Source organism: Halyomorpha halys, unplaced genomic scaffold (genome assembly GCF_000696795.3).
Source record: "Halyomorpha halys isolate HHAL.00 unplaced genomic scaffold, Hhal_1.1 Scaffold806.1, whole genome shotgun sequence".
NCBI lineage: Eukaryota > Metazoa > Arthropoda > Insecta > Hemiptera > Pentatomidae > Halyomorpha > Halyomorpha halys.
In genome coordinates this window covers 149,375-169,258 of record NW_027113188.1, presented here as the reverse complement: position 1 = coordinate 169,258, position 19,884 = coordinate 149,375, and the positions used below count along the sequence as shown (strand labels likewise).

Sequence of the window (19,884 nt, the reverse complement as noted above, 5' to 3'; positions counted from 1 at the left end):
AAATATCTTTCCACGTTATTTATAAAATGGAAGGCTTCATCAATGAAGTTGGTAATGCTGGTTAAAAGGTTTTGTTTTTTATATGTCAACTGAAATTAGAAAATTATAACTAATGAAGGAAGGTTGATTTCCAAGATAAACCCGTGCATAGGTAAAGCAAAAAATGTGTACCACCAAATCCGTAGTCTAATAATCGGCAAAAGGAAAGTGGAGTTGAAAACAAAGATATAAGAAAACAAATGCATAAACAAGTTTTCATACCTACGCAGTTGAATGTTGGCCTAGTATCAAACAATTTGAAAGATGTATACAAACCACAGAAACACAATTTTTGAAGAAAGGTCTAGGTAAAACTAGATTCAACTGAATAAGAAATAAAAAAAATTAGAGAAGAAAACACTTATAGAAAATATACATAGAAAAGAATTGATGTGGTTCGGCTATATGCAAATAATGCCGATCAATATACTCTCAAAATGTATTTGCAGACTGAGGAAATAGTGTGAGGACCTGATATTGGATCTGGCAAGAAACAAGAGTATTCACTCTTGTTGAAGTCAAGAAGTAGACAACAGATATGGAGTTAAAAAATGAATCCAGGTTGCTCTGACACAGTAAGGTAAGTTGGTTTGGTTGAAGAAGAAGAAGGAATTAGAAATGAAACACAAAATGAAGAAAACCAACAGTTTAATACAGAAAATAAATATTTAACAAATTGAAATATAATTACAAAAACACAATTACTATTTATCAACCGTACACCAAAACCATGGCATCAATCTGTCTCATCATGAAATTCAAATTTAGATTCTGAGCGAACATTTTAAGAATATTAACAAGAAAACATACGACAAAATGTTTAAGAAGCGTTAAACCTACAAACCAATTTAAACATCATTAAATACTAAAAAATAAAAATAAAATTATTTTATTAAATCGTGGAATAAATATTTGAATACATATATATACTTCGATTTCTTAAAAAATATCAATAAATAAACTTTGTCAATCTTATAAACAATACTTTGAAAATAATCGATCTAACACAAAATATTATTTCTTTCTAAATGTGTAACATACAAAATAAAACTAACTTCAAAATTCAACATTTCAACATTATATAAATATATATATTACAAAAATTAGTTGTATATTTTTCGATACGTATTACAGACTTTGACACATATTGGCAGAGAACAATAAAAGAGTCATAAACTCGTTTGTAACATTTCATTAAAATGTTCAGGGGCCAAAGCAACACTGAAATATTACTATTAAAGTAACTATCTTCAAAAAGTATTCTTTCTGAATACAATAATGCTCTAACTGAGCATTCAACAATTACCAGCAACAACCTAAATAAATTCTGTTGAACTTTTTTATTTAATTTCAAATGCCATACAAAACTCTTATTACCTCTATACATAATACTATATAAAATTATAAAACATTAGAAATAAATGCTGCGAACGTATTGACTTAAAAAACTTACCAAGAGTAGAACGATTAGATATTTCAATATGTTAACAATAACAATATCATAATATCGATGCTAAATGATCCTTAATACTAGAAGAATGGATGATAAAACAACAAATATTATTCATTACACATTTAGTGAAATGGACATGTACTTGAAACATTTAGTCACACATACACATACATATATATTTATTTTACAATTTAAGGGAGTGCAAAAATGAACTCTAAACACTCACAAATTACTTAGAAATTACAAATAGTTTTTTTTTACAATACTGATACAAACTCTTATAGTAATAACTTAGGGAGAGTGAAGAGAAAACATAACAAAGCTATATATCAACCTCAAAGATCAATTAGTTGAAGAAAAAAAAAAGAAGGAAATGGCACTAAAAAACTTTTACCCTGTTATATCAATGATACATATGATTCTTGAAAGAATTATAGTTATAAAAAATTGAAATAAATAAGTGTACTAATTAGCAATGTAACAATTATTGAAGGGCGTCAAAAATAGAAACTATCGTTTATTACATCTTTGTGGATGGTACAATGTTAATTGTTTTATAGTTAATATATACATTGTAGATAGAAACTTTATGAATAAATTGGAAAAATATTCATAGAAACAGCTTATTAAGAATATTAAACAACTATTAAGAATAAAATTGGACATTTTTCTTCAATCAATCAACTATCAATAAATGTATATTAAGTAGTTAGAAGTGAATGAATCTTTTATCACGACTGAATTAATTTTAACATAAGCCTGTTTTCATTCTCTTTAAAGAAAAATGCCAAGCTACTTTGGAAACTGATTTAAAATTAAAAACATTGCTCAAATAATGCCTTGAAGAGAATCCTATATAGTTTATATTAAATAGCTCACCACACATTATTTTCAATCGTCAAAATGACATCAAGTTTTAACAAGTGAAACTCAGATAAGTTATCTGTATAAAAATCCAATTGCTTATTTTAAATACCAACAACAATACTAACATTTAACTGGCTAAACATTATATTATAGTTTGTTTACAAGAAACAAAAAACAATGTAACAACCTGTATACAAACACTGAAAACTATTTATTATTATTTTTTTTTCCAACTATAGCAAATAGAAAACTAACAACACTTAGAAATATTACAATCAACAACTTCACATAATTTATTTTTACCAAATTTGACCAAATTGATTTAATTCAATTATAAAAAAATAAACAATTAATTTGATTCATTAATATTAGCCAACAATTTGATATTTTGATTTATTTATTTTTTTGACATTACAATCCTATTAACTTCAACATATGAGATGACATGATAAATGGACTAGATTCAAAAGGGCCTGAAACAAAAAGAAGGCTATTTTAACCAAAATTTTATTATAAAAAAATAAAATGTAACAGTAAATAAAATTTATGGGAAGATGATTGGGGGTGCAGTCAGTGGAGAAAACAAAAAAAAAAAAGCTTATTATATTAATGCTATCATTTCAGGTCATCAGGGCTAAAAAAAAATTAATGATCTTAGCCCTGCCCTGACGAAGACGTGAAATTCTGGCCAAAAGTTTGCACTAATAAAAGAAGTTTTACTTATTTGAGTTCTTCATTGACTATGCCCCTGACCCCATCTTCTCATATAATATCCAGAATCAACAATTAGCACACTGTTAAATAAAATTTAAATATTATTGGATATAAGGGAAGAGTAGAAACATAGAACATAAAATCAGTTCAATGAGTCCAATTGAGTTTTATGTGTGATTTCATATTCAAGATTCAACACCTTATTCTATTTTGTTTTGTTATAAAAAACATTATTAACCATAGCATTGGGTTGGCAAATAAATCATGTAGATTTTCCTTGGATGTATAAACATATGTTTTAGAATGACATGTCTATTAATATATGTAAGCAGTTGTTTAGATATGATCACCTACCTGTACTGTAACAATCTATGAAGGATTAGAGCTTCAATACTTAGTAAGGAAGTATTATTCCTCGAACAACAGTTGTACAAGGAGATTGGTTCAAGATGACACTCAACCACCAGATGTTTTTCCCCAATTAAGGATACCCACTATATAAAGACACCCCAGGAGATCTACAGAATCCACAGGATTGATTTATGGCTACAGTAACAGAATAAATAATAATCTTCCACAGCCAGATTAGAGTTAGTAGCACAGCACCTTTTTCACTAAGCTACCCTACAGTAGCTTATAAACGTCAATCACTTCATTATTTAGTATCATATATGATTGTATAATTCTTCATCTGTATTTACATAATTATTATTTAAATCCTCATATTAGGTTCAGATGATTTTCCTGAGGAACCTTGAACATCTTTCAAAGTGAATTTTACAATATAAGATATTTTTTCTCCACAAAAAGGCAATCCCATCCTAAAAATATAAATGAATTGAAAATTATAATCCCAATCCATAATACAAGCAATTTATACAAAATGGACCTAGAAATTTCAAGGATTGATTTTGCTTAAACTAAATAATCGATTAATATAATCTTGTAATCTGGTGCTCTGTGACTATGAATTTGTAGTCTTGAGTATCCTGAAATATGTAATGATGCAGGAAGCTGACCAGCACTGAGTATGATTAAGGATTAACAGAATAATGTCCGATGAATAGTTGCTAGCACTACGGGCAGGAGCTGGAGGTACTACTGGGAGAAGTGGGGGCTCTGGTAGATTGGGGGGGGGAAGGGAGGAAATATATTTAAATAATGGAAAAAGACGAACTACTACTACGAACAACTAGTGTCACTTTGCAGGGCTTCGCCAGGGTTTTCAAAATGACAGAAAGCTAAAGCTGAAGTATTGATTGATTCTTTAGCTTTTGGTCATTCAGAAAGCCCTGCAAAGTGAGGCAAAATGGTGGCTCACAATAAATAGTTTGATTACTATTTTAGTTGTTTTGACCGCACCCAGACCATCTTCCTTTTATATATTACACGCAGTCAATCAAAAATATTTATCACTCAATAATTTTTTTTTTTCAATTTTAAAATAACGGACTCTTTTTAACATAATATTTAAAATAATTCATTTAATTACAAAAATTAATTTATTCAATTTTATAACTAAATATGAAACTTAATAATAAAATTAAATTGAAGGGTATTGATTCAAGTTTCTATCCTCCAATGAAAAATATATAATATAATTTGTCCTCACAATATATTCGAAGCAATTATAACTTATGTACTTTCATTTCTTCAGGCATATATTACAATGAGGTGTTTAAATTTGTATGCCAATTTGCAGGAGCAAGTCAATTTTACATCATTATAATTTTTGAGGAATAGTGGTCCAAAAATAAATAAAAAAAAAATCTTTTTAATTCATTATAAACTATAAATTCAGTTGAGATGTATATACTAACTCATAAAAGTACAACACTATAAGAATAATAACCAATAATTTAAAAATACCTTTGAATGAATATTTTAATCTAGTAATACAGCATTTTTGAGAACTCCATATGTTTCAGACATAAAATCTTCAAAACATTTTGTGTTTATCTGAAAAAACAAACCCATAGTAAATAACTAAATTTCATGAAAAAGTAAACTTTACTTGAATAATGTGAGTTGAGGGGATAATATTCATAAAAGCTTTTTCAATAATAACAGGAAAGTCAAGAATAACATATAAAATAGTAGAACCAATTTATTAAATATCTTGATAGTAAATTGCTAACTTCAAGGCTAAAGAATATGAGTTTTCAAACTAGGTATTACCGATATAATGAAAGTAAATTTTATTCTAGCTAAGAATAAAATAAAACAGTTTAACAAAAGATAATGAATCCCTAATGCAAACGGGAAAGATTGGCCGGCCTTGGTTTTTCCTATTTGAAATGGACGTATTTATTTTTTCTCTACTGGTTATTCATAAAATTTATTATTTAGTATTTATACATTGTTTAATATATATACTTTTAACAATGAAAGGGTTTTTTTTTTTCATAAAAACAAGAAAATAAAATAAATTTAAAAATCAATCTATAAAGAAACACTTCCAGTATATCGATTTAGTCAAAAAAGTTGTTACATCCCAGACATATACCTACCTTAAGTATGTAATTTCATTTTCATTTTTGAGCTAGGCTGCGCGAAGCCAAGAAGCGAATTGGAGAGATTGTGTGGAGGAAGCATAACACCATAAAACTTAGTGAGCCATATTATGCTGCGCTCAGACCAACATTGGGACACAGTGAAGAAATTTGCCATAGTTCTCCTTAAGAGGTTGAAAGTGGAAGAAGAGTGACTAGCATAGAAAACATGAAAAGCATGCAAAGTGAACCATGAGGCGGCACTTAGCCATTTTCCTCCATGATGTAATGCCTAATGCCGGACCTATAGAGGGGAATGAACAGGGGTAGGAAGGTGGTTTAGTGAGTAAAATCCCACATGGATAGGTGTGGGCCTTATGAAGATTTCCACTGACTCTCTTAAAAAAATAAAAACCACTCACACATTTTGCAAGCCTTGGTTATTTTGATTCAGGGAACCTGAAAACATGTATTTCTATTTAAAACTCAAATTCGAAATTTTGCACAATCACTTACTATATTGATAAGTGAAAGTAAAAAACAAACAAATGATAAAGCCATTATTTAACAATTTCATAATAATATACTGAAGCATCTGAAAGAACAAAGAATAAGGCAAGGCAATTTAAAGTTATAAACAAATAAAAAACACCTAATGGTTAGAGACAGGCAAATGGTCGATATCATTTTTATACAGAGACTAAAAATAAAGTTTAACTCGCATAGTAAGGAAACCTAGGATATAAGAACCAGTATTAAAAGAAAAAGCTACAAAATAATTAATTAATAAAACAAGCTATAAATAAGTAAAATTATTACAAACAATAAATAATGAATTACCTTAAATATTCATGTAACTTCAACTGGTTTTGAACCCCAGAAAAAGTATAAAATCTATCCATCCAAATCAAATTGCAGCATAGTATAAAGCCAATTCAATTTTAGCTGAAGCTGGGAAAAGGCTTGAACTGCAATATTATGCTTTAAGAAGCAATTGTACAATATCACAGGCTGAAGCATGTTAGAAACTTGTCTGTCCTAAAGAGATGTATGCCAACCAATATCCTTTTTAACTTGGACGAAATTCATTGTTAGAATACAATAGGAATACTTCCACATTATATACACGAAGGTTCAAGCCAACATTGGAAATTATTTGGCCTACATAAATTTATGTCCTAATAATATATTAAACAAAATGGCACATAACTTGGTATGGAGACGTAATAATATGAACAGTTAAAAGTAAGTTGGCAACAAATTGTTGCATTTAAAAATACCAACACAGAAACAGTATTCAATTTCACATTGCTCTATAAGGACCTTGCATCTTCAGATACTTAATAACAAGAGATGGTCCGTTAGCAACAATTTCGGGCGGGATTTGAGACAAAGGACAATTGTCAATGCTCATAATTTGAAGATTAGAGCACAAGGCCAGTTCAAATGGCAAATTATGAAGATTGGGATTATCATTAATGTAGAGTGATTCTAAACTCTCTAAAGTCCCAATCTCTTCAGGAAGATGAACCAAATTATTTTCACCAACTCCAAGATATAACAGATTTGAAAGGTTGCCAATGGCTCTTGGCAAAGTTTGGATTTGATTTGACTGAAGAACAAGTTTTTGCAAATCTCTTAAGTATCCAATTTCAGCAGGTAACTGATCAATTTTATTTTCTTCCAAATCAAGAACACGCAGCTTCTTAAGACTAACAATGGTGTTTGGTATTCTCCTTAGCAAGTTATTAGAGAGTATCAATACTTCCAAGTTTACAAGATGTTGGATATCATCCGGAATTTTCGTTAACTGGTTTGTTCCTAGATTAAGTTCAACCATGTTACACCATGTACCTAAATCAAGAGGCAGAGAAGTCAATATGTTTTCTTTCATATTCAATTTAGTTAGATTTTTAGCCCTGGAAAAAATTCCATATGGGATTTTGTCTATGTCATTATGCTCTAAATTAAGAGAGTAAACAGTAGTAAATTGATGGGGACCGCCAGATGGGTAAGAAGTAAAACAATTCCTGGATAGTGTTATACTTGTAAGTTCCAATAAGCTTGACAGCAAACCATCTGGCAACTGTGAAAGATTATTACCTTCTACATTAAACTCATCCATTTGACCACAATTACTTAATGACTGCGGAATTGAATGTAATTTATTATATCTTAATCCAAGTCTTGTCAAATTAACCAAGTTACCAATGGATTCTGGGATTACTGACAATTCATTGTGCTGTAGATCTAATGTTGATAACTGAACACAGTGACCAATTTCTTCAGGTAAATGTTCCAAGTGATTATGAGATATATCAAAAGTGGTTAAATTCACTAACTTCCCAATACCAGATGGTAGTTCTTTAATTTTATTTTCTCTTAAACTGAGCATTGTCAAATTTGTTAAATTTCTAATATCATCATCAACAACTTTAATTCTATTGAACCGTAAAAAAAGAGTAGTCAAAGATGTAAGTTTATAAACTACATCAGGAATATCATTAAGTTTATTATGTCTTAAATCCAGAACTTTCAAGCACTTCAGCATCGCTAAAGACTCAGGTAAGCTTCCTAATGAATTTTCACTCAATGCCAGGGTTTGTAAATTCACAAGACATCCGATTTCTGAAGGAAGTGATGTCAACTTGTTACCATATAAATAAAACTCCACCAAATGTGTTAAATCTCTAACAGTTTGAGGAAGGTGAGTAATACTAGACTTACTTAAATCCAGTCTTGTAACACCTTCCTCTCGACATCTAACAAACTCTTTAGCAATATCCAAGTCTGCTTGAATTGGTTTGTTCTTTTTAACAGTTGGTTTGGGTTTGTTAGATTCAGGGTGTTTAACTGTAACAACTTTTCTAACACTATCTCCAGGGGCTAAAGACCCCGATGAAACCTTTTTTTCTTTCATACTTGATTCTTTAGGGAGTCCAAGATTAGAACAAGCTTGTTCACCAACATCAGGCATATCAGTAGCTGCTGCGTTCATTCCAACTTCAAAATCTAAAAGATCATTAGATCCAGAAGAAATGTCGATACTTCCTGCTCCCTTATAATCTGCAAGTCTTTCAGCGGCAATATTACTTTCTGAAGTTCTTGTTTTTCCCGATTTCTTCATATCTTTCAAATCCCAGTTATGAAAACCAATAAGCGCAGTAATAGCTCATGGTAAGAAACGATTTATTATAAACCACCATTATAACGAAAAACAAATGACCAAAACTTAGTAATATACTTAAAACAACAACGACCAGCCCATTACACGAAGCTACTTTCCAAAACTGGCTTGTGATAAAGAAGGGCGGGGTTCATCAAGATTTCTTAATTGTTAAAATGAATATCAGTAGAATATATTCTCAAATTAATAATAATAATAAACTTATATCCATAAAATTGAGAGTTTATTTTTATTTAACACTCGAAATAAATTAGATATGCATGCAAATATGACAATACTTAAATATTATTAATCTGACTAATAAATTTAATTCTATAAAAGATGCGCTTTTTTTTCTTTTTTCAAATAAAGCTAATACTTTTATGTTTATTGAGATTTTTGTAATGATTTATCTCCAATAGAAGTGGTGAACTGTGACGTCAGACGTATAACATCTGATAATTTTTCAGTGGGCGTGTTAGGTAGGGTGTCAGGTTTGGAATCAATACCTTGGCACTCAGGTTTTTCATTTTAAGTTAAATTAAAGTTATTCTAAAGCCCATTCAAAATGGGATCGCTTTTTAGGAGTGAAGAAATGACATTATGTCAATTATTTTTACAAAGTGAAGCAGCTTACGCTTGTGTATCTGAATTAGGAGAGTTAGGTCTGGTGCAGTTCAGAGATGTAAGTTAATTTAACTTTTGTTCATTTACACTTAGACTTTTAAACGATGTAACTAACACTTAATAATTTGTGAGCAGTTACTCTATTTTAGTTTCTTTGTTATTTTTTTATTTATTTAATTTTTTGTACTGGGCTTAGCATATTTATTTCTTAACTTCCTAGTTATCATTTGTCTGTGTGTTTTAATAGTAATTAAGTTTATTTAAAAAGTCAACTGCTGAATTGCTTTATCACAATATTTATTGCAGTTCTACATAATTATTTAATTTACATTCAGGTTAAAAAAAAAAAAAAGAAAATCAAAATTGATGAACCCATAACTTAATTTCTTTCCATTCAGTAATTTGGTGTTGTGTTAGATATATCCATGAACGATTTTGGAATGTTTTTCTAGTGAAATAATTGCTTTTGGAGCATTCAAGGTAACTCTCTTGCTCTATTGAACCTTGGAATATCTATCATCTTCTTAAAGACTTTTTAGTTTGAATCAAATATATATTAGTCATTGTTTATTTATTATATTGTTTATTTCTATGTTTTGACATTTATATTTTATGCAGGCGTATTTGTTGGTTGCAGCTTATTGAAAATAACCCAATTTTTGTGCATGGTGTTTGTTCATTTTTTGTAGTTTATTCGATTTTTTAAACTAATGTAATGCTAAATACAATCTTATATTAAAACATATAAGCTCAGGTAGTACCCTCTTACAAAACAAATAAATATTATAATTAGCAACTAGTGAGTTAAAACTTGTTCAGACCATGTAGTGTTACGCTATAACCTTGAGTTTGCATTAGTTTTCCTACTCTTTTTAGTTAGTGGCCTCCACGAAGGCTGTGTTGTTTTACTTGTCTTACAGGTAGATAGCGCTTGTAATCTTTAGTCACCTTGTCAACAAATCCTGGCCCAAGAATTATTTAAGATATATTTACATAATAAGAATTATTTGCTTATTTTGTGATGGGGGAAGGAAAGGAATTTCAACAGTTATGATCTAATCTTCATTTTTCTCTTTCTAACCAAATCCCTACTGTTTCTTGAAAGCTTGTTCAGTTTGTAACTAAATTCTTGTTTTTTTTTTTAGGCATGAACTAATCTTTATAATTCATATTTAATTAACCAAATTTAATTGTACTAGTTTACAAGAGGAACTTAAACATGGCGGGTGGGCGTGTACTCTCCTTTGCCTAATGAAAAACATTAGACTATTGTCATCGGTTTAAACTTGATACAATAAATTGATTTATATCTATGCGAATTCAGGTCCCAACTTCAACTGAAAACGATCTGTTTAGTTTGTTCATTTCTTGATCAAGTGTAGTGATTTTAATTCAATCTAATAATTAATAGTAAAAGTTTTGGTTATAACTCACAACACTAGAACATTGTTTGCTCACCTGCCTACCATGTCGGAGTAATGCTTGTGAACTTGTTGCCTTCTATTTAATTTATAACATTTGTAGAATATTATTAAAGATTATTTTTACATTTGTTTTTGGACCAGCAATAAAAAGGAAGAATTTAAGTTTATTCTCAAATCGAAGGACGACTTAATGCATAAATTATATTTAATGTAAGCATTCAATATATAAATTGATTCTGGTAGTTTTACTGCTTTTGAGTAATGCTGTTACTCTAGATTTCTATGTAAGTGATGGAAGTTTGCAAAAAGTTGATCTACAATTTGTTTTGGTTTAATAATTTTCTTATGATTTATGATTAAATTATGCTAATTGCTAATTCAGTAAGACTACTTCTTATCTCTAAAATTAAGAAAAAATTAAAATTTCTGCTGTCATTCAGAAATGAGGGTGACATGTAAACAATAAACAACAAGTAACTTTCAGTTATTATTAATAAATGGAACAGATATTATTAAATGATGTGATACAATGACAAAGGAAAGACCACTTCACATATTCTTGTAGAACATAATGATTACTAAAAATTCTAAGTGAAAAGTTGTCACAACTAATTACTGATCATGAACCAAGTGGACACTACCCAAAAAGATATGGACTGACTAATTTACATGCCAAATGTTAATGTAATCAACAGTATAGGACTTCAGTTATCTACTCTAAGAGTGTAAACTATTTGAACCAGACAGAGCCAAATTAATAAGACAAAGAGCTAAATTTCTCAATATTTATTTATATTTATAATTTTTGTTATTTCTTTTATTTTATTCATTTATTTTTCTAATATTTATTTATGTCTACAAATATTGTTGAAATACCTAAACCAATATATATTTTACAGTCATATACTGTTGAGAGTATGTATAGTACATGTATGTAGAATAAATAAACTGCTCTCTCATAGTGTTGCTGTTGGAGAGAAGAAAAGGAAGTACACTTCTTTCAGATTTTCGTGCTATGAATTTCTCTTCCTCCATCATAATGTGACATCCTTCTCCCCATTAGGAAGGACCATTCTAATACCATGAGGTTCATGCCCCTATCATTAGATTTTAACAGTTATATCATTTTATTCTATGGGAGTCCACTTTTAAAGCACTTCCTCTGGTCAAATCTATTGTTGGCCTCTAATTTTAACTTTTTATGGTTCGTATAAATAATTTAATTTGTGCAGCTCAATCCAGACGTAAATGCTTTTCAACGAAAATTTGTCAATGAAGTCCGTCGATGTGATGAGATGGAAAGGAAGCTTCGTTATCTTGAAAAGGAAATCAAGAAGGATGGAATACCGATGTTGGATACGGGCGAAAATCCTGAGGCACCTCAACCTAGGGAAATGATTGATTTAGAGGTAAATCTAAATATTTTAAGTAGTTTTATTATTGATAAATATTTTATGTATATAATATAATAAATATATAATTGATTATTATTATTATGAATATCTAATTTTAGGCAACATTTGAAAAACTGGAGAATGAACTAAGAGAAGTTAATCAAAATGCTGAAGCTCTGAAGAGAAATTTCTTGGAACTGACTGAACTGAAACACATTCTCCGTAAAACTCAAGTTTTCTTTGATGAGGTAAAATTTTAAAGTCTTCTTACTATTTATTTTAAAGTATTTTTTAGTATTTTGTTATACTATAAAATATTTAAACGTATTCAATCCATTCACATTATAATTAAAAATGAAAAGTGAAATAATATTTAATATATTACCTAAACTTATAGTGCAATAGTAAGTCAATGAAATTCCACCCTTTGATTTCTTAAAAATACTTCACAGAATTACTTTTCTTTGTATGCTGTCATGAAAGTTAATCAAATTTACAATAATTGAAGGAATCATTAAATGAAAATAGTATGTTAAAAATTTAACATAGTATTTTCCTAATACATCTGTATTTTCTTTAATGAATGATACCTAAAGTTTTCCATATTTTTTAGAATTTATGACCTTTTTTTTATAGTTGGCTAATTATTGAATTAATAAAGTTTAACTTATGGTTTTATTTTTAAGGAATGTTGTGCACTGCATCGGAATATATCTTGTGTATTATCCAATTTAATTTACTACATGATTCTAAATTATTTGTGGGAATTTATTTATTTTTTTTAACTTTGAAACACAGCCATTTTCTTTTTTTACATAAGAAATAGTGTCATAAATTTAAGTTTTGGCTAATTTTTTTTTTTCACTAATAATTGGTTTCTAACTTTTAAAGTAATGGAAAGACTTATTTCTTATTTTCTTTTTTAGTGAACTCGTCACATGACAATTAACCTAGGTTTATATGTTATATATAATAAATTTTTAGTGGTTTCTGTTTTTGTGGCAAAAAGGCACCACATCGGTTCCTTTTCCTTAATCCGGATCCTTCTGTACGTACATTTTCCTCTTTCAAAAAATTATATGAAAGTTTGCTATTGTAATTGTTGTGATCCTTACAAAGTACTGCAGTTAATTTTTCCCAGGTTATGGGATTTCATAATTAAATGTTCATAATTTTTTATTTTCTTTATTTTACTGTCAGTCAATTGAATTTGGTGTGGTACCAGTAAGTAAACATTTTTTATTGTAAATACAATTAATTTGGTAGCTTAAACTGTTCTGATTGTGCACACAGTTTTTTTTTCTTATTATTTCTTGACTTAATGCTTTTTTTTTTTTAATTACAATTGTTTTGTATTACAATTTCATCATGGTGACGGCTTACTTATCTGTCTTGCATTTTGTAGCTGTAATACTTTCAGCTTGTGCTAAAATATTTAAGCATGTGGTTTAGGATTATTATCAAATCTATTTCTTATGATAATTTTTATCATACTTTTTTATTTGTTATAACTAAGCACCTACTTGAGACTTAGTGTCGCTGTTGTCATGTTCAGTTTTCTTGAAATTTTTCATTACTCTATGTACTGGATGTTAATTCAGGGCTGATTTTATAATGTTTTTCTTGCATATTATTAAATTTGCATTTAAATATTAGTAATATCTTCATATTTTCTGAAATTGTTTTATTCTTTAAATGATTGAACTACAATATTTTATTTTAAATAATATTATACACCATATGCAAAGGGTCGTATATTCCTTAATATAGCAACATCTACAAAAACAGGAGCCCTTAAAATTTTACACATCTTACTTTATGAATTGAGTGAAGTTCTTTAAATTACATTTTCTCCATTTCCAATTTAAATGTCTAATATTGGATTACTCATTTTATTGTCAATAAAATTAGCACCATCAACCATTAACAAACCAAACAACGAATAGCTTCCTTACAGCCCTAAGCTCAGCAGCTGTCGTCTCGCATGGTGATAATCCATTGGGAAGTATATCTATTTCACTAGGTGCACATCAGTATTCCAATCAGAAATACTTGTGGTAAGCCATTGTGCCAGTACGCTTATAGAGGAAGGGCTCCCTGCTCAAAGAATTACAATCAATACAAATAGCTATAGGGGTACTTTATAACCCCTTTACACACTGTAGAGTTATTGAAGACTGCTATACTGTATTCAACAAACTCTCATGGATTAATATTGAATGGGTGCTGAGTCAGTGCGGCGTTCTTGGTGACGAACAAGCTGATAGATTAGCAATGGTTCTGAAACTATTTCTAAGCCTAAGCTATGCCAAAAGCAATATAAAGGCGGCTTAGAGTAGCTAGACTTAGACTACTGCTTAAATAAAAGACAGCTACTATCTAAACTGTATCCAAACGAACGTATGAGCTGAAGCTGTATACTGCTTCGATTGGACAATTACATGATTTAAGGATTAATCTCTAAGGAAAATTACATGAATCTACACAAGATTACTGTAGACTTAATAAGCATATGTTTAACCTCATGCTTAGGGGATCAACTTTGTGCAGATTCTGTAATGCTGAGGATGAAACGTCAGGCACATTACGTGTGGACCATGTCATGGACCCCAGGTGGTGTGAATTGATCAATCCCTCAAGCATACTTGGATTTTTAGAATCTACATGTCTCAAGCTTTAATAAGCTTGTTATAATGTTGTGGTGTTTTTATCTTTAATGCTACAACATTTTAATGTGGATGCTACTCAATAGGTCTTATAGGCCGCAGCTCTTTTAGTCAGAAAAAAATGTCATCAAATTATAAATTCTCCTCTTCATTAGTAATTCATCTCTGCATTATTTCCTGTTAAAGAATATATTTGATAATGGACAAAACGGTCCAAAACAGTCCATAAGGTTTGAAAGATTTGAATTTGAAGTTTCAAAAGATTTTTCTCCCCAGAAGTTGCTATATTGAAGTATGATGTTTTAATTAATGGAATTGGCAAATGTTTAAACCGTTAAATTTAAAGGTAAGAATATTTCACCAATTTTAATGTATAAACAACAATAAAATTTCATTTGCACATTCCACTTCAGTGAAATTTTTGTTTCCAATAGATAGCTTGAAAGCTGAAACATAGAACGTATTGCTTATAAATTAAAATTGGTGAAATGTTCTTGCCTTTAAATTTAACAAATTTACCTTCATCTTAAATAAATTTCATATGTTGAAATAGAAAATAATGAAAAGAATATTTTATTTTAAATCTCTAAAGATAATTAATATTTTCTGAAATTGAAAGTACTATGTAGAATGTTTAGGTATTATACAAGAACGTACTATAGTTAACTATACAAAAATTGTCTTAAAAACTGATTGATGTACTCTTAAATAGTGAATGACAAAAGCTACTCGGAAGTAGTGCAATTTAAAGGTCTCTTGTATGTGCTTAGCTTGATTTGTTTTTATTATATTTTTATTTATACTTACTCACTTTTTGTATGTATCAGATGCTATGATGTTTGTCTTTTTTTTTCTTAAACATCATGAAGACATCTTTGACATACTTTTTTTTTCCTGCACCATGCACTTTTTCCTATATCCCTTTCATTCTTACAATATAATAATACTTATAAGTATTTATTTTAACAGTTAATCCAATCTTCTATTACATTGTTTAAATATTCATTACATTGACTACATTATTTGATGTTGCATCTAAAACAAAATATATGTTTCCTTTATGTGACTAGAAACATTAAATAACAGAAAAATGCTTCATGATTGTTAAAGAGCAGACAAACTAGCTTTCATCCATTTATTAATTTTTTCTCTCCTAAGTTATTAAATTTTATGTATTTCTATTACATTGTTTTCTACATATATAATGTTAATATTTTCAAAGTCATTTTTTAAAATTTGTTAAGTGTTACCTTTACTTCCTTATTCCTGTTTTTCCATCTTTTTCCTTCTAATTAACCTTATTCCCATGTGCGTGGTCTCCGCACGTTGTGGTGTTTGTTTTGCCAGAAACAGAGCCAATTCCAAGAGTCGTACCAACAGATGTCAGACCCACGGAGGGAGGAGGAGCAGACGCTGCTTGGCGATGAATGGCTCAAGGCAGGAGGACAAGTCCTTAAGTTAGGGTATTTTCAATCTTCATTTCTAATATTAATTCCTCTCAGGATTGATATATCACTTGGAGATAAAAGCTTATTTAGAAATTATTTGTTATTAATGTGACAAATATTTTTTTTAATAATTCAAGTTTCTTGTGCTAAATATACACCTCAAAGGGTTATCAAAACGATATTCATAGTATTCTTATATTTTTTTAACATATACTCCTTAATACTAATTAAGAAAATTAGAGTTTATTTTTCATTTTGCACTTGATGTAAGATATTTAATTTGATAGTTCTCTTAATTTTGTTACAAATTTAGAAAATCTAAATCTAAATAATTGGTTAATTTCATGCCCATTGGGGCCAATCCCATATTATTTGTTAGCGGTTGATTAATGAGGTTTATGATTTTCAGTCATTAGATAATAATTTTAGGCTTATAGATTTGACTAAAATTTCTCAATTGTTTCCCTACCATTCTCATAAATCCTTAAAGATAACAACAAATTTAAATTCAACAGTAAAAATATAGTTTATCTCAGTGCTAACTGAACTTCTTGATTTAAATTAGTTGAATATTAAACATTATTCACTTTGTTGTCTCAGCCATAAAATAAGCTGTATTAGTCTAAAAGAAGAATAAAGTGGTTTTGTTGTCCCTATATTTAGAAGGCATTGGTGAATATCAATTTATTTCTTGCCGAATGAATATGTGACCTGATTCCTGTTTTGTATGTATCCTCAATAAGATACATTTTAGGAAATAAATGTGAATTATTTATAGATCCATCATTTCCTTATGGATCTATGAGAATATTGACAGTGAAAAGCTGAAGAATATTATTCTACTCTGTGATATTAGTCAGACTGATAAGTAGATATAAAAGCAATAGTGTTGTCAATGTTAAGATGGAACTTCCACTGCCCTCTGTATTAGAAAATCATCCGGTTTATTTTTATGTTTCCATCATATTGGTTAAGATCCTTAAGAGCCTGAGTGGACTAATCCACATTTTTGTATGTATTGAGTTTAAAGTTCCAGAGCTTAGTCTTGCCAGATACTGGCTAATTAATTTGGAAACCATTGAAGAAATATAGCCAGATTAACAGACGTGCAAATTATGCTTTCCTGCTCAATTTCTTCATCGGAACTCATCTAACTCCCCGTTGTTCCCAATCTAGCAACATTTGTATATTGTTTTCTGAATTTGTTCCCCATCCATTTCTACTTCATATTAATGGCTAAATATTTTTTTTAACAATCACGAATGGAGGTGCTGGTTTTCTATATTCAATAGAGCAGTTTTTATGTTCTTAAACAGATTTTGGTTGACAGGGTTGTGGTTCTGTTTTTGACAGTTAAACTGAAATTTTCTTTACCTCTTGGATATGGTTTTCACACATCTGCTCCTCCATCAGCAATTTCTATACCTCTGAGGTATTGGAACCAATTGTTTCCTTCCATAGTTTCACTGTTAATCATGAATTTACTTAATTTCTATGGACTTATATAAATGTATGTAACCATTAGTTCAATTTTGTGATCTGGAACCTAGAATTTCTGTTTTTCTTCCATCTGCCTAGACTGTTTATTGTAGTTAACCTATTCCATGTAAACAGTTCATGTCTTCCGGTTTTCCTTCCGTATCTTTGTGTTACTCTTAAGCCTCATTGCATGTTCTTGTTCTCCATGAATTTTCCTTCTTTTAAGAATTAAGTGAACTGAAACCTTTTCCTGTAATTCCTATCTCTCTCTATTTATTCCATACTTTAGATTTAGGATTAAACTGATTTATTAGATGTTATTATTTTTTTCTTTATTATTCACTTTTTTATTCCTCAGTACTTTGTTTAAAGTTTCTTTTGACTCTTTATTCTCCTTTATCTTTCAATATTATTATGAATTTGTTCACTCAGTAGTTATTTTTGTTGAAGCTATTGCTAGAGATTGGAGATAAAGTAGTTTAATATAAATAATTCTTAGATTTTCTGATGTATGCTGCCAAATTTTTAGATTTATCAATAACTTTACTATTGAATATTTTGTTATATCATATATTGTGTTTCAAAACAAAAATTACTAAAAAAAAAAAAAATGATTTAATAATAAATTTGTTCCAATTCTTCGAGTCCAAATAAATAATTTTATGAGCTTCATCACATAAAATTATCGGTCTTCTCCATTGTATTCATACTCCTGCATTTATTATTTCATCTTTTTCTAATGATATCAAAACCTTTTTCTAATAAGATTCAAAACTATTATCAAACTAGCAGTGGCATGCAAGGTACAGGATTTGAAATAGAAAAACTTCTGTGTGTCCATGCATCAGTTTTATGATCGTTTTGGAACAAACTTATATTCTAAAACTTTTAGTTGTTTTTTACAAGGAAATGTGTTCATTTCTCTTTTATTTATTAATTAATTAATCTACAAACTTTGGCTTATTATGTGATACAACCATATTTAAATGTTACTTAGTTGTGAGGTCTGGTTTAAAACGTTGTTATTTTCAGAATCGCTTTTTTTATTTAGTTGAAATTAGAGTTGAGGTTATTTTATTTATTTTTAATAATGAGGTGTATATTTATTTAATTTTTTTCTCAGTATTTTAGTAAAATAGCAATAACTGTGATTGTTGAGGTTATGAATTTAAGATATCTTCTTAACAAATTCAAGTTATTTAGTTTTACTCCCTCAGTATTTGAAAACGTTTTATATATATTAAGTAACCATTAATAGCAATCTATATACATCTATTTTCCATTAATACTTTCTTATTGGTGAAATGTGTTCTCTATTTCTATACTTATAAAAATTTGTATACCTTCTTAATGCGAGATGTAGATATCTTGAGCACACAATTCTTTTAAAAGTTTAGTTTGGTGTTGGATTGCTATTTGCAGGTGGAGTTCATTTCAATTTGGCCATGGGTTCTCTATTAAAGGCTGCTTTGATAATGAAAACAGATCTACTATGTATAGATAAAATTCATATAATTTCATTTTTATGCATGTTTGGTTGGTCTCTGCATGGATATGTGAATTTTCTTGATGCATGTTGCATGATTGGACTAATATTAAAACAATTTGATTTTTAATGTGTATTTTTTTTTCTTAATTTTGTAATATATTTCTTTGTATTTCCTTTTTAAACACAGTTATAAAGCTTTTATTTCTAATCTCTAATAGAAATTGTCATTATTAGTGAAAAAAAAAAGTTAAATAATTTTTTTGAAACGTTTTTGGCAAATTAGAATAAGGAAAAGAGGATTAGAATAAGAGTATTTGATTGTCTTTTTAATGATTCTAATTTGACGTTTACCAAAAAGAACGTAAAAATTTTGGTATATAGTTCGTTTTTGCTTCATTTTATAGTTCTATAAATATTTTGATTTTACAGTTAAATTTTTTCTTTATTTTTGCAAAAGGCCTGTTCTAATTTAAATATATTTTGAAATATGTTTCTGCTTTTAACTTTTTATTATTTTTATCCATTGTGCTTCTACATTAGTCGATCCTGAAAACTTACAATTCTAATAGATTATTTGAATTGATAAAAGATCAGAACTCGTGGTGAGCGAGGGTCATTCAAATATA

At 28.9% G+C, this 19,884-nt stretch overlaps 2 protein-coding genes across 9 annotated transcripts in view; one reads left to right on the top strand and one right to left on the bottom strand.

The window, feature by feature from the left end:
- Window positions 1-670: 670 nt before the first annotated feature.
- On the bottom strand, window positions 671-8,892 carry Sur-8 (leucine-rich repeat protein shoc-2). The gene is made up of 3 exons (XM_014429514.3): window positions 6,406-8,892; window positions 4,943-5,032; window positions 671-2,832 (listed from the first exon to the last, which is right to left on the bottom strand). The coding sequence occupies exon 1, from the start codon at window positions 8,690-8,692 to the stop codon at window positions 6,869-6,871; it is 1,824 nt and encodes a 607-aa protein (XP_014285000.1). The 5' UTR covers window positions 8,693-8,892; the 3' UTR covers window positions 671-2,832; window positions 4,943-5,032; window positions 6,406-6,868.
- A 301-nt stretch (window positions 8,893-9,193) lies between these two features.
- Window positions 9,194-19,884, top strand: part of Vha100-1 (V-type ATPase subunit a family protein Vha100-1) — a 33,875-nt gene continuing 23,184 nt past the window's right edge. For 2 of the 8 annotated variants that reach the window (XM_014429508.2, XM_014429506.3), the window contains exons 1-4: window positions 9,194-9,416; window positions 12,015-12,191; window positions 12,296-12,424; window positions 13,377-13,400. In XM_014429508.2, coding sequence (XP_014284994.1) covers window positions 9,300-9,416; window positions 12,015-12,191; window positions 12,296-12,424; window positions 13,377-13,400 — 447 coding nt within the window. In that variant the 5' untranslated portion in view covers window positions 9,194-9,299. Of the gene's footprint in view, window positions 9,417-12,014; window positions 12,192-12,295; window positions 12,425-13,376; window positions 13,401-16,189; window positions 16,306-19,884 lie in introns of all 8 variants that reach the window. The other 6 variants (XM_014429512.3, XM_014429507.2, XM_067050768.1 and 3 more) reach the window with 5 other exon arrangements.